This window comes from Uncinocarpus reesii, genomic scaffold (assembly GCF_000003515.1).
Source record: "Uncinocarpus reesii 1704 scaffold_2 genomic scaffold, whole genome shotgun sequence".
NCBI classification, from domain to species: Eukaryota; Fungi; Ascomycota; class Eurotiomycetes; order Onygenales; family Onygenaceae; genus Uncinocarpus; species Uncinocarpus reesii.
In genome coordinates, this window is record NW_003052499.1 from 4,802,782 (window position 1) to 4,817,120 (window position 14,339).

At 41.0% G+C, this 14,339-nt stretch overlaps 2 protein-coding genes across 2 annotated transcripts; one reads left to right on the plus strand and one right to left on the minus strand.

Moving 5' to 3' along the window:
- Positions 1-10,746: 10,746 nt before the first annotated feature.
- UREG_04588 (uncharacterized protein) lies at positions 10,747-11,217 on the minus strand (the record flags this gene model as incomplete). Its single annotated transcript, XM_002545025.1, has 2 exons — positions 10,747-11,119; positions 11,183-11,217. The coding sequence occupies 2 exons, from the start codon at positions 11,215-11,217 to the stop codon at positions 10,747-10,749; spliced, it is 408 nt and encodes a 135-aa protein (XP_002545071.1).
- Positions 11,218-12,421: 1,204 nt separating this feature from the next.
- Positions 12,422-14,246, plus strand: UREG_04589 (uncharacterized protein; the record flags this gene model as incomplete). The annotated part of the gene is made up of 3 exons (XM_002545026.1): positions 12,422-12,470; positions 12,536-13,067; positions 13,118-14,246. The coding sequence occupies 3 exons, from the start codon at positions 12,422-12,424 to the stop codon at positions 14,244-14,246; spliced, it is 1,710 nt and encodes a 569-aa protein (XP_002545072.1).
- Positions 14,247-14,339: the final 93 nt, after the last annotated feature.

The window sequence follows — 14,339 nt, forward strand, 5'->3', positions numbered from 1 at the left end:
CATTCAGCGGAATGTCTGCACAGCACTTGAAGCACTGAATTTTCATATTTCTCAAATCTAACAGCTTCTTGTGCTGCCAGATGTTGAAGAAATCCAACAGAGTACAGACAGTGAAGAGAAGAGATGATGACGGTACTTTCAGTTGCAGTTGAGATGATGTTTGAACTGTATCTGCTTTCACTGACAACACATCAAATTATTGACAGTATTGTTCACACTTATTAGCAATCAATTTGTCATGCCAGGCTCCAACACTAGATTCTTTAGACCTTAGTAGCACACATCTCACTTGTATATAATTCCTCAACACTACCCCATTCTTACATGGGTCAATGATGAGCTCTATCTACTCATAGCATATACTATATACTCACTTCCCACCACACATTCCCTTATATCCTCTATACTAGTACCTCATTTCTGTTCTGATTATATGTTCGATTAGACCTAGCTCCTCACAGTTCTCATTACTTTCTCTCACCATGAGAAATGGTCTGTCAGACAGGCTGCTACCAGCACTTGCATTGAACATCAACACAACACATGACTTTTCATCAAAAAAAACAACACAAGATGCTCTTCATCAATAAGATGAGTTAACAAACTCACAGAAAGACTTCTGAAGGCACTTGCTCAATATCTGATCTCTCAACATTATCAGAACATCAGAAAACTTCTGAACAGCTGGAGCCATCCACACAACTCTTCATGGGGGTGGACAAAACTGAAATCATACCACAAACAGCTGAGCTCAGCACTCATACTGACTCCTCTTCATCTGAACAGCAGAATGCATCTCAAGATACTGAAACACACACAAGTCATACTCTCACCATCTCTGCAAACAATCTGTCAGATACTGAGAACAATGATCAAGATGAAGTCTTACTTGCAAAATTAAGTAAAGAACTACAAGTTCTGCAACAGAAAAAACATATTCAAGATCTGCAACAGAAAATCAATGCAATGTGTGCAATCATAGAAAGAAGAACCACTCCAATGGAGGAATCTTCTCACTACACAGTTTCAATCTTCACCCCACACCAATCAAGACTGGAAAGAACACTACATGTGTGAAACTCAAATGAATCTCCATAAGAAGCCACCACCCAGGGGGTCACATTCTCAGAAAGCCACTCAAATATTCAGACTGGAACAGGTGAAGCCTCATGACTACAATTACTAAGCACAGCAGATGCAGGCAGGACTTCAACATGCAAGAATGATAAAAAGTTTGCAGTCAAGAATCTTAAAAAACTTGAGAAATTTCTAGACCAATGCATGATATTTCACATATATCAAGCAGCATACTTTAGAGACCACAATGACTGCAAGATGCTTGAAGCAGTACAACATTTTGAAATTAAGCTTCTTATTAAGTAAAATCACCACACTGCCACTCTAACCATCCTGCTCTCATGGACTGAATTCAGCAATTGGCTTGCACAACAGATTATGAACTCTGAAAGAGTCTTCTGAGACATCAAGCACAAATATCTCAAGCTGAAACAGTGAAATAATCAATCCATTCACAACTTCAGCAGCACTCTTGAGTTATTCAAACAGCAACTCCCATACAAATACACAGAAGAACAGTGCAAGATGCATCTTATTTGCAAAATTCTTTCAGAAATCAGATCTGAATTTGATAAACATGCTGTCATCATTAACAACTTATTCTATAAAGAACTTGTCACATAACTGGCCATCTGTAAAGATAATATTAAAAAATGTGCAGAGAAACTTAGAAAAAGTGCAAAGAGCTTCTTAAAAAAATTATAAAAAAAAGAAAAACTCAACTCTCATAAGCACAAGATTACAAGTGATAAATCATGATGCAACCTTCACAAAAGATCAGAACACTTCATTAAAGAATGCTTTCTCAGAAAAAAGCTGAAGACAAATTCAAAAGAATCTACAGACAAAGCATTAAAAAACAAATGAAGAGAGCTATCAACACCACAGTAGCTCTCAATCTCCACAAATTGTGACATGCCAGCTCACTCTCCTCTCTCATTATAATTCAGATCAAAACTCCCAAGAGCATCAAAAATGTGCTCATCTTAGTGGACTCTGGAGTGGAAGTCAACTTCATGAGCCAATTTTGGATCAAGTCACAAAGTCTAATGTCAAAATCCATGACATCAAAGTTAGTCAAAGCCATTGATGGACACCAAGTGTGAATCTTTGAGACATACAATCTTGCAGTCAGCACAACTGACCACAAGAAAACAACACAAGAAGTATAACAAGCATTCAAAGCAGTTATCTTGAATATCTATAACATGATTCTGGAATTCTCCTGACTCAAAATTATTAACTCAATTGTCAACTGCACACGCACAAGGCAATTGAGTCTACCATCTAGAAGAAGATGAGTCCCTCTCGATGTCTGACTTTATAACAGCTGAAACAGTAATAAAAGAGATTCTCTCAGCAACACCCACATATCTTGTCTCAATTGACAAACTATTTGCACAAAACACAGAAAGTATTGCACTCAATGCAATCACACATGCAGATGTTTCAGAACTACCAGAATTTGTGCAGCTATTTGCACATTTCTTCTCAGAAGAAAACACCAACATCTCAGAGTGTCACTCAACAGCAGAACACACCATTGAATTGAAACTCAGCAAAAAATCATCATTTCTATTAATATACAATCTCTCAGAAAGTGAACTTGCTGTTCTCCAGAAATACATAGCAGCTGCACTAGAAAAAGAATGGATTCAATTCTCAAAAAGTCTCACCAGCACACCAATACTATTCATCTCAAAAAAAGATGGTGGTCTACATCTCTGCATAGACTACAGAAGATTAAATCATATTACACTCAAAAATTATCACCCACTGCCACTGATGACAGAGATGTTAAATAGACTAGCAGAAGTAAAATTGTACACCAAATTAGATTTTCACAACATCTACCACCACATTCACATCCAGCAGGAAGATTACTGGATGACAGCATTCCACACACACTACAGATATTATGAATATCATGTTCTATCTTTTGGGCTCATCAATACTTCAGCAACATTTCAAGCATATATTAATGAAGTCCTAGCTGATCTGCTAGACATATATTGTGTGGTGTATCTCAATGACATTCTCATCTACTTCAATACAATGAATGAGCACACCACACATGTTCAGACAGTTCTAAAATGCTTGGAGCAAGCTTGTCTTTTCATTAAGAGTAGTAAATGCAAGTTTACCACTGACAAGATTTTCTTTCTTGAGTTTACAGTCAGCTCAAACAGCATTTCAATAGAGAAAGAAAGAGTCAAGACCATTCTTGAATGATTTAATCTCACTAGCATTAAGAAGATTCAATTCTTCTTGAGATTTGCAAATTTTTATCACAGATTCATTCACTTCTATTCAAAAATTGTCAACTCACTCTTCATACTCATTATAGAAGAAAAGAAAGAAAAGCAGAGATTAACATTCATCTGAACTGAAGAAGCTCAAAGCACATTTGATCAATTCAAAAAGTACTTCATATTCACTTTATTACTTGCTTACTTCAACTATCAGCATCAAATCAAACTTAAACTCAACACCTCAACCCACACTATTACAGCCATCTTGTCACAACTTCAGAAGGACAACCTCTGACATTCTGTTATTTTCTAATTTCAGAAGCTTATAGATACTGAAATCTGTTATAACACTCATGATAAAGAGCTTCTAGCAATAGTTGCTGTCTTCAAGTACTGGAGACACTATCTGAAGAAGAGTCAGAAATCAGTAATCATCTTATCAGATCATGTCAATCTTCAATACTTTATGACAACTAAGACATTGAACTGATGTCAGACAAGATGAGTGGAAGCACTCAGCACATATGACTTTATATTACAGCATCATTCAGAGAACACAAATCCTGCAGATGCACCCAGTCACCACACAGACTATACAGACTTCTATCATGATGAGACACTGTTGCCCACACTGCAACAAAAACTTAGACATGAAGTCAATTAAGACTGAAATATGAATTTCAACAAAGCAATCATGCTTCTTGCAAACTGTGTATAGATGCACAACAGCAAATAAAGAGTTTCAACATCAATCATCACAACAGACAGTGTGAAGTCTTCAATCAACTTGTGTGACTCACCATAATCTGATTCTATCAATAGTATTAGAGAATCTTCTAGAACCCTTGTGCCACAGATAATGATAAACACTATCATAATATTTGAGATAGCTTACTCCAACATGTCTGAATTCTTGACATCACTACTTCAGCAAATTCAAGATCTTGACACATTTATTGTATGTCAGAAGCACAAAATAGAGGAGAAAGATACACTCAAAGCTAATGAATCAACATGAATCTTTTTCAAGAACAAAATTCTATATGTGAACAGCTGCACTTATGTATCACAGCAAAAAGTGCTTATTGCTGAGATTCTTCACACCAATCATGACAACCCACAAGGTGGTCACTTCAGAATCAAAAGAACCATTGAGGCTATCTGAGAAAAGTACTATTGGCATGAACTATTTCAAAATATTGCAGAATATGTGCAAAGCTGTGACACATGCCAATGCATTAAGTCTTGACACCACAAACAATATAACAAATTGAACACCATTCCATTGCTCACAAAACTCCTTGAGATATTAATCATGAATCTCATTATGAAACTACTCCCATCTTCATGAAAAGATCAAATCTATAATGTTATCTTAGTCATAATTAACATTCTCATTAAGTTCACAATTTACCTACTGTGCAGAAAAGACATCACTGCAGAGCAACTTGCAAAATTGTGTTATAAGTATGTTTTCATCATATATGGGATATCTCAACACATAATTTCTAACTGAGAATCACTGTTCACAAGCAAATACTGGTCAACTCTATGCTTCTATTTTAATGCAAAACATAAGCTTAGTACTGCTTTCCACTCTCAAACAGACAGACAAACTGAGCATTAAAATCAAACTCTGAAGCAATACTTACACTGCTTTATAAATTTTCATCAAGACAACTGAGCTTAATGACTTCTCATGATTCAACATGTCTACAATTAATCTCAACATAGCTTCATGAACAAAGTATCAGCAGTAGCTCTAATAAGATATCAATCAGACCTCTCTATCAATATCAGTCAAGCACCAGAGCATCCAGTCATACACATCACAGAATGTGCAGAAACATTAGCAGACATTTACAGAGAGCTGAGTGACAAACTTCAACAGGTGCAAGACTCATAAAAAATATATTATAACATCAAGCACCTGCCACAAAGTTATAAGATGGGTGACTTAGTCATACTCAACATCAAGAATCTCAAAATGATCCACCCTGCAAGGGAAACTTGACCACAATTTTATTGATTCATTTGAAATCATTGCAGTCTGGAGGAAGCAATCATATAAGCTTCAACTATCTCCAACCTACCACAGCATTCACTCTGTCTTTCACATCTCTCTCTTGGAATCTTACACCAAATGTGAGGAAGTGCCACCATCACCAGGGCCAGAACTGGTGGACAGGGAAGACAAATTTATAGTGGATGAAATACTCAACAAGCACATCTGACAAAAGAAAGTTGAATATCTAGTCTGATGGTTTGAATGGGGACCACAAGATGACATGTGGGAATCTGAAGAAAATGTTGCAGATACAGAGACAATGAAAATATTTCTTAAAGAAGAGAAAACACAGAATGCAACAAGATTATCAGTCTCAAAGCACAGCAAATATTAAACATCTATCTTCAAAAACACAAGATGCTCTACCTCCATAATGAACTAAATGTCAACAGACATCTCACACAGTTTAATGAAGCACTGGAAATAAAAAGAAGAGGTGCAAATGTTTTTTATTCAGACTCAAAAATCACCACCTACAGTGAACTTAAAACCCCAAAGAGCACAAAAAAAAAAAATAAAAAAAAAAAGAAAAATTACTCAAAAACCACAATCTAAGAGCAGGCATTATGCCACACAAAAAACATTTCTCATCCCCAAACAGAGCTCCATTGCTTCATAAAGTCCCTCAAAATGCTCTCAGTATTGAGTGAAAATTCACACAGTCTATACTGCTCAGAGACAAAATCACAAGTCCCACACCAGATCAGAACAATCACTGCAACTGCAGTCACTGTCTGGAGTCATATATCATTAAAGACAACAGTTCTGCTGTCAGAGTCTTCTGATACAGCACAACTTCTCTTATGAAAAGGGTCAACATCATTCTCATTAATGGTGCTTTCATCATCATCATCATTATTATCATTATTGCTATTGGTGTCTGAGATGGTAAAGGAGGTGGAGATGAAGACAACAGACAGAAAATAATCATTATCAGAGTCACCAACAGTCTCATCAGATTAAGTAGTCTGCAGCACACAGCATCTAGCAATATCAGTAAGAGCAGCTACCCAAGCTCTCTGAGATTGCATCAGAGCTGCAGACCAATTAAGTTCAGCAACAAGCTGTTGGAGCTTGTTGCAGTCAGACTGGATAATACAATCCAATCTTCTGTTAAAGAAGATCAGATCATGAAGATTAATAATCCACTGAAGAATCTCACTGTCCTCTGTCTATCAACATACACTCATCAGCACTATATTTATCAACAGAACTCATCAGTAGCATATATAGAAACACAGAGATAATGTGTCTTGCAGCATTCTTCACACTTCTTTCTCTCTGAAAGAACAGCACAGGAAAAGTCAGGATCTTCATAGCAGAAGAGGCAGCAGACACACAGAATATGTCTATTAATAAACAGTATGTTAGCAAACAGCTGATATTCATGTCAAACAAACACATCAACAACAGCATCATAAGCAAAAAATTCACACAAACAGCAACAAGTTCTCATTAAAAAACACAAAGACAGTAACAAAATAACAAAAGAAAAGCATTCACAGCAACAAAAAGTTCATGAAACATCAAGACAACAGAAATAGTCATGAAGACTGAGTATCATAACAAAGCCAACTACTGCACCAGAGCAGTAACTTGCATGTGACAAGTAGCAAAGTAACAACAAACAACTCACCCACAACATAGAATGTCTATCATTCTACATCCAACACATTAATGAGACTTACAAAAGAGAGAACTTGATCATGGCAGCAGAGAGGCAGGCAAGCAACAGCAGGCAGATGAATCAGATAAAAACACTTTTTTGAAGTAATGATGTCACAGAGAGAAGAAGAGAAGAGAAAGAAGTATGACAGATCACAAATGTTCTTTATTGTTTATTCTGATATAGCACTAATCTCAATTGGGAAAAGACACTTTCAGCTCAACAGAAGTATTTATTCTGACACACTACATGTGACTCATTCAACTTACATCAGTGTTCCACTTACATCACCACTGCTTATCTCACCACTCTGCTTATCTCACCACACCAGCATCACTGCACCACACCCATGCCCACACCCACACCCACACCACAGCTACACAACACTGCTCAAGCCATCCACATCTAACATCCAACAACACTGCAAGCAGCTGAACAATTAGATACCAACATCTAACACTACACTGATAGCAACACCTATAGACTACAATGGTCATCAGGGACAGCTCCCAACAAATGGGGGGGCAATTGTCATGCCAGACCCCAACACTAGACCCTTTAGGTCTTAGTAGCACACACCTCACTTGTATATAATCCCTCAACACTACCCCATCCTTACACAGGTCAGTGATGAGCTCTATCTACTCATAGCATATACTATATACTTGCTTTCACCACACATTTCCTTATATTCTCTATGCTAGTAGCTCATTCCTGTTCTGATTATATGTTCATTAGACCTAGCTCCTCACACAATTCATCTGCAAGGTAAAATAACAGAACAGGAATAATAAAATCATATATGAGACAAAGTTTCATATCAGGTGTAAGATGTAAAGAGACCTCTTGCACTGTCATGAATGAAAGAACATTCACAAAATCACACACACACAGTAAGAGTTCTTGTGACATCTCACACAAATATTGAACTGGAATCTGCTGGCAGTCATAAATTTATTGTCAGATTGCATACATCTGCAACAGAAACATGATGTTAACTCTTAATTCTTCACTTGAATATCTGCAAGCTTCATATCCTCATCTGCATCTGCATTTCTAAAAATGTCAAATAATTGAGTTCTATTCCCACCCCCTCATTGTCTGCACACTGCATACATTGTGTGACTTCAATCATCAGACATGAATCTGTTAATAAGACATGTAATCCTGCAACAACTGCAGCATCTTGTGTGATTCAGTGACATATTGAATACAGTGACTGCAGAATTCAGATGAGATTATAAGATGTGTGAAGTTCATCAAGCACAGCATTTTCAGTAGTTCTTCTGCTTCTTCTGACAGCAGATCATACAAGATGTAAGTATGCTCTCACTCTTCTTAAATTTGAAAAGAGATAGTGTCTGATGACATTTGCAGCAAGTCTTCTCAGTAGAATTCAAGATGTTGGATTGTGCAATGTTTGTATGAGAAGCTGCAACATACTGTAGAGATGACTATAGAGATGTCATAACATGAACTGAGCCATAACTGTAGTGGAAGCATAAGAGAATGAAGCTGACAGATTCAATGAATAGATTCAATCTTCAGAGATGAAATCAAAACAACTACAGAGAGGCTATGAAAGAAAGTCAGACCAAAGAAAGTATATTTTACAGAAAACATGATCTGTAATCAGATGACTGCATCAAAGTGGAGATTATAGTCTTTTCATTAATAGAGTGAAGAGCCAATAGAGCTTCATACTAAAATACTAAGAAATTGATTGATTAGCAATCTCATTAAAAACAATCTCCAAAGACCTATGCAACATGTTGCCAACATGAAATTTAGAATTCTACACTTGATTCCCAAGCAAGAACCTCTCTACATGAATTCCCATGTGAAATATGAGATATACAGCCTACCATGCCAGCCAAAAGGAGATCTCTAGGTCAAGTACTAGGAGAGTGAGATTACTAGCCTATCTCTATTGATCTGACAAGCCCATACATGTTGTTCAGTCTTTTTATATCATCTGAGAATATCAACTACATCAGAAATTCCACAAATCTCTAGGCAGAATCTAGACAAAGGATGGGGTATTCTGTTCTTCATAGACAACACTACCAGTCAACAACATGAATTTGATAGATTAACTAATCACTTACAAATTTCTAGCTTGTACAAATTTTAACCAATCAGCTTCTATGATCATTGCATTGCGGTATTGCTCTAGTAAACTACACTAAAAGGCACTCACCTCCAGTTGAGAGGATAGTTACAACTATGTGCAAACCTCTTATACCCTAGAGATATTTAGATTTGCCGTAGAGTATTGAGGTCTGCGAATCAAGACTCATTCTCGGTGGCGAACGAGCAGCGCGGCCCTGGACAACTATCAACAGAAGTCGAGTATTAACACTTTCTTCTCCAACCCGCTGGTCAAGCCAACGAACTTGATGAAAAAAAGATGGTTCGCGTCGATCGGTGGTAGTGTAAGACCGATGACACAGTGCAGGAAAACATGCGCAAGCACAGAGGTCTTCCCACGGATTCCAAAAATGAGATTAATCAATGTTGTATTCCTTAGAATACTTTCAGAGATTAAACTGAAAAGAACAGATACTACACTTGATCTAAGCCATAATGGCAAAGAGAGCTGGAGAAAAAAAGAAGAGAAAAAGAATCAAAGAAATGGCGGGCAGGCCGAAATATTTATATGTTGGCCATTTGGCGCTAGTGATTAGCGAGTGGCGAATAGGCTGCTTCTATTGGCCGGACCTCGGTCTGGAAATCCTGTTATTCAGCACGGCTGAATATGTCGCGTGGGCATATTGTAGAATCAGAAACTGATACATACTTGGAAAATGTACGCTACTTATAAATACACAAAAATATGGTATTACGTAGAGGTTCTTTTTAGGAAGTTTCGATTCCGCTGACGCGATTGTCCCCAGATCTCGCTATTAAGGAACCAGAAATGCGCAACAGTGGCCCTGAAGACCCTGATCTCTAGTTATAGTCAAGGAAATATACAAGGAAGAATTCTTGTTCACGACCTTTAATAGGGATTTGTGCATGGAGGGTCTCGTGGAACTTGATATTGAAATCCGCACGGAGTAGAAACGGGGTCATTGACATGGACTGCTCTTGGCCGACATGCTGGAAGTTCAACGGCTTCGAAGCTTGAGGAATGGGTAGATGCAAGTGGTGGTAACAAGCTTCCTTGAAGGTATATGGACAGGTGAGTGGACAACCTTGCAGTTAAGAGCCTAATCTAGCCTTCATCTTCCCATCATCGAGAAGCGAGATAGGCATATGTGATCTATCTGAGAATCTTAAACTTCGAAAGGCGATCGAATGAGATATGTCAATCAAAATGAGAGCGGAAATGGATTCAATAACCCAAAAGTTGAATACAGTATTTACTGCATGCACTATATAGGATATTAACATTCTCTCATAGCATTACTTCCACGTCTCTCTGGGGCCAATGTTAATGAACATGTCGTTTGGGCCCACAACGGCAATAGAATAATCTTTTATTACCTTCCAGACTGTCTAGAGTCATGTACAGCACAAGTAGTTGCAGCAGGAGCAGAAAAAGCATGTTCAGTAAACGACACAAGGATGCTTTACCACCCAGAGTGTATTCTAGAACCACTGATGAGCGAGAAAATTCATGCTGTATTCTCTTCCGTACCGGCAAAGAGGGTTTCTGTGCGGAGTACCGCGAGGGGTTTTTATTTCTTCGATTCTGTGGCCAGTACATCCACGTCCAACTCTTCCATGACCCCTAAGACCACCCCCAAGCTTTCCATAAACGCATTGACAGCCACCCTTAGCATCCGGTTTGTTGTGGCTTTATATTGGGTCTCGAGCACGGTAAACGGCTCGTTACCATTGCCCACCTCGCCAGAGCCATCGCCCGAAGCCAGAGCTGGTCCGTCTACTTTTGCTGTAGAGGGTAGTTGGGCCGCCGGAAGTGGTGGTGACGGATCGGGCCTAGCGAGTCTGAGGGTGCGGCAGACGAGCGGTGATAATTCCGCATCCACTTGGAGGGCGCGGAGGGCGGAGGAGGCAAGGCGGTGGTTGGGGAGGGGGAGGGAGATGGTTCTATCCGGGTATAGTATTAGCGGTACTCCGTCTATTGGCTTTGAAACATGGGATTCAACGAACAGAGAGTAGGGAAATTCAGGGTCGATTGAAGCCATGGCGATTGTTATTTTGCCCCTCGGCCAAGGAGTGAAGTAGGACAGTGATTAGTACCGGTGGGGGATCACCAACGCCTTGTGATTTCCCTGATCATCGAGTTGAAGAGCATTTATGTTGTTGGACAAGCTTGTGGTTGATTGACACAGGCTGTTGGATACGAGCTGCAGAGTGTTGCTACTCGTATGCTCAAGCTTTCTTCTGTCGTTGTGCACCCGCACGGCTACAGCGCGGGGCGGAAAGTTAAATTAGGAGCTGTTTTCGCCCCAGGCAGTCTCTCAAGGCTAACACGCCTGCTGTCGCACTTCTTATCCCAGGATAGCTCTCTAGACATCAACTACGAAGTAAGAATAGAATACTCCGTAGATGAGATGGAAATACGCTATGTAATCAATGTATCGCAGACCAAACGATATATTCGGTCAAGGTCTGGTCAACAGATCAAATCGTTTGTTACTAATCAAGGAAGTATAGGTGGTGTACGTCCCCCATGAATCAACAAAGCCAGAGCGATGGATTGGACGTGAAACCAGAGTCCAATGCTGATCCATCTCATCTGGCAACGAGTGTTTGTTGTTGTTTTGATATCAGAGCAAATGCGACTCCGTTTGCTTTGGACAAAGACCGGCGTCTGGTAATTTACAGCCGGTACCACCAGGCGCCACCGGCGAGCGAGGCGCTATACCTGGTTGGGTATCGCGTGCTGTAATCACGAATACGCCGAGGCCTTGAGCCAATCAACAAGCGGGCGCTATTCCACTTTGGGAGGCCGTTGTCCAGCCAACATCCCGCGCTTAGCCCGATCAGGCTGCCTCACAACATAACAACCAGGCACGAAGTCCCGGACGGTGGCTTCGAGGTCAAATTATTCACCACCCGCGACCCTCAACCTGCATCCTTCTCTTCCTTCATCTCCAGAAAAGCGGATATATTTCTCTTCCTCCTGCTCGTCTTCTCCGTCTTGTTATCTCTTTACCTGCTGATATCGTTATAATATCGCTTCCCACCGCCTGTTTATCCACTGAGAGGTCATGCTTCCGTGATAATCGACATTGGGCTTCATTCTCTCCACCAGTACACTATTTGTTGCGATCGCGACAACTGGTCTATCCAGAGTTTAGGAGAGGTCATTAGTTACTGTTGTCGAGGTTGCGACTCCATTTGTATCCCTTATCAGCACCAGAGTAGCTCCTCTCAAGCTCAAAGATGCCGTCGCATTCGGGTCCCTTTGGCCAGGTAATCGAGTACATTGAAGGTGCGTCGGTTGACTGTCACATCTTCAGCATGTGCAGCGGATCTAACTTCTCCTTGTGCCTTCAGATCGATTGTACCTCGCTTCGTTCTCTTCTCCCCCCGACGAGCATTCGCCGTTGCCATTCCGCGCCCCGCCGCCAAAGTCGCCAAGTAAAAGGCGCTCAGCGGTACCTGCGAATGCAGCACGGTCGATCCAGCCAGTTTATTTTAATGTGGATGATGTTGTGCTTTATAACGCCTTCCACGCCGATTTCGGTCCGTTGCATATTGGCCATCTCTATAGATTTGCCGTACTTTTCCATGATATCTTGGGGAGCCCCGAAACTAAAGACCGTCCCGTGGTTCTGTGGACGAAACCTGATTCAAGAAACCGTGCAAATATCGCTTGCTTGGTAGCTTGTTATATGGTTTTGATCCAATCTTGGCCTCCGCATTTGGCACTCGCCCCTATCGCCCAAGCCGATCCTCCATACATGCCATTCCGGGATGCCGGATACAGTCAAGCAGACTTTATTCTCACCATTCAAGATGTTGTTTATGGCGTCTGGAAAGCCAAGGAAGAGGCCTTGTGCGGCCTGAAAGAATTTAGCCTTGAAGAGTGAGTATTCGGATTATTCATGAGTTTTCTATACTGACAAATAGCGATAGGTACGAAAAGTATGAGCGGGTTGACATGGGCGATTTCAATTGGGTGACTCCTCAATTTCTTGCCTTTGCATCACCACAATACGAACCCATTGCCCCCGTCCCCCAGAATTCGCCCGAATTTGCAGCTCTCCCTTCCAGCATTTCCGAAGTCTATGCTTCCAAGCTGCCAGTGCCGTTCAAGAACGTGTTGACCCATTTCGCATCACGAAATATTGGTCTTGTTGTAAGGTTGAATTCCGAGCTTTATAGCCCCTCATATTTCACGGCACTCGGTATACACCACATCGATATGATTTTTGAAGACGGAACATGCCCTCCACTCCCGCTCGTACGACGATTCATCAAACTTGCACACGACATGATCGCCAGGAATAAAGGCATAGCTGTGCATTGCAAAGCTGGACTGGGTCGGACAGGATGTCTCATCGGAGCCTATCTGATCTATCGTTACGGCTTCACCGCAAACGAAGTCATCGCGTTCATGCGATTCATGCGCCCAGGAATGGTTGTTGGCCCACAGCAACACTGGCTTCACATGAATCAGAACTCATTCCGCGAATGGTGGTTTGAAGATACAATTAAAGAAAAATTGATGGCCTCCGTGCCGGTAACGCCTGGAAGAACGTCATCCAAGCATCGCCTGAACGGCAACAGCCAAACAGCTACCCCACCAAACGGGCATCAGTCGAAGAGACTGGCCTTGGGTGAGATCGATAACAACGAGGCTAGTCCCGGGGGTTGCGCCGACGAAAACCTCCCAGCGCCCACTCCAGGTCAGCCACGAAAATCACACCGCAAGGATTCAAGACATCATCCATATGCTCGCGCCGTTTCCGGGAATTTAGGTGTGGAAGGCGATGGGAGCGCCCAGTCCATGAGAACCAAACTCAAGAATGCATCCCGCCGATTGCCTGATCACAGCGACAACGATTCGGACCGTCGTGGCGTGGCGTCCCCTCGAACCCCCGGACGCTCCGCAAGTCATCGGTCCATTAACTCCTCGGTGGCTGGCACGCCAAATATCCACGAAGATGTTGAGAATTGGGTTGAAGGTGTGAACAAAATAAAGAGCCCAAGCACTAGCAAGAGCGGAAGTGGCGTGCTAGGAGTCAGTAAAAGTACGCAGTAGCCCGCGCCGATTGGGAGAGCGCAACGATGGCAAAGTTCGAAAAGCCAGCGGAAGAATTGGCAGTGCTGGAAATGTGACGAGAGTCAAGGCGTC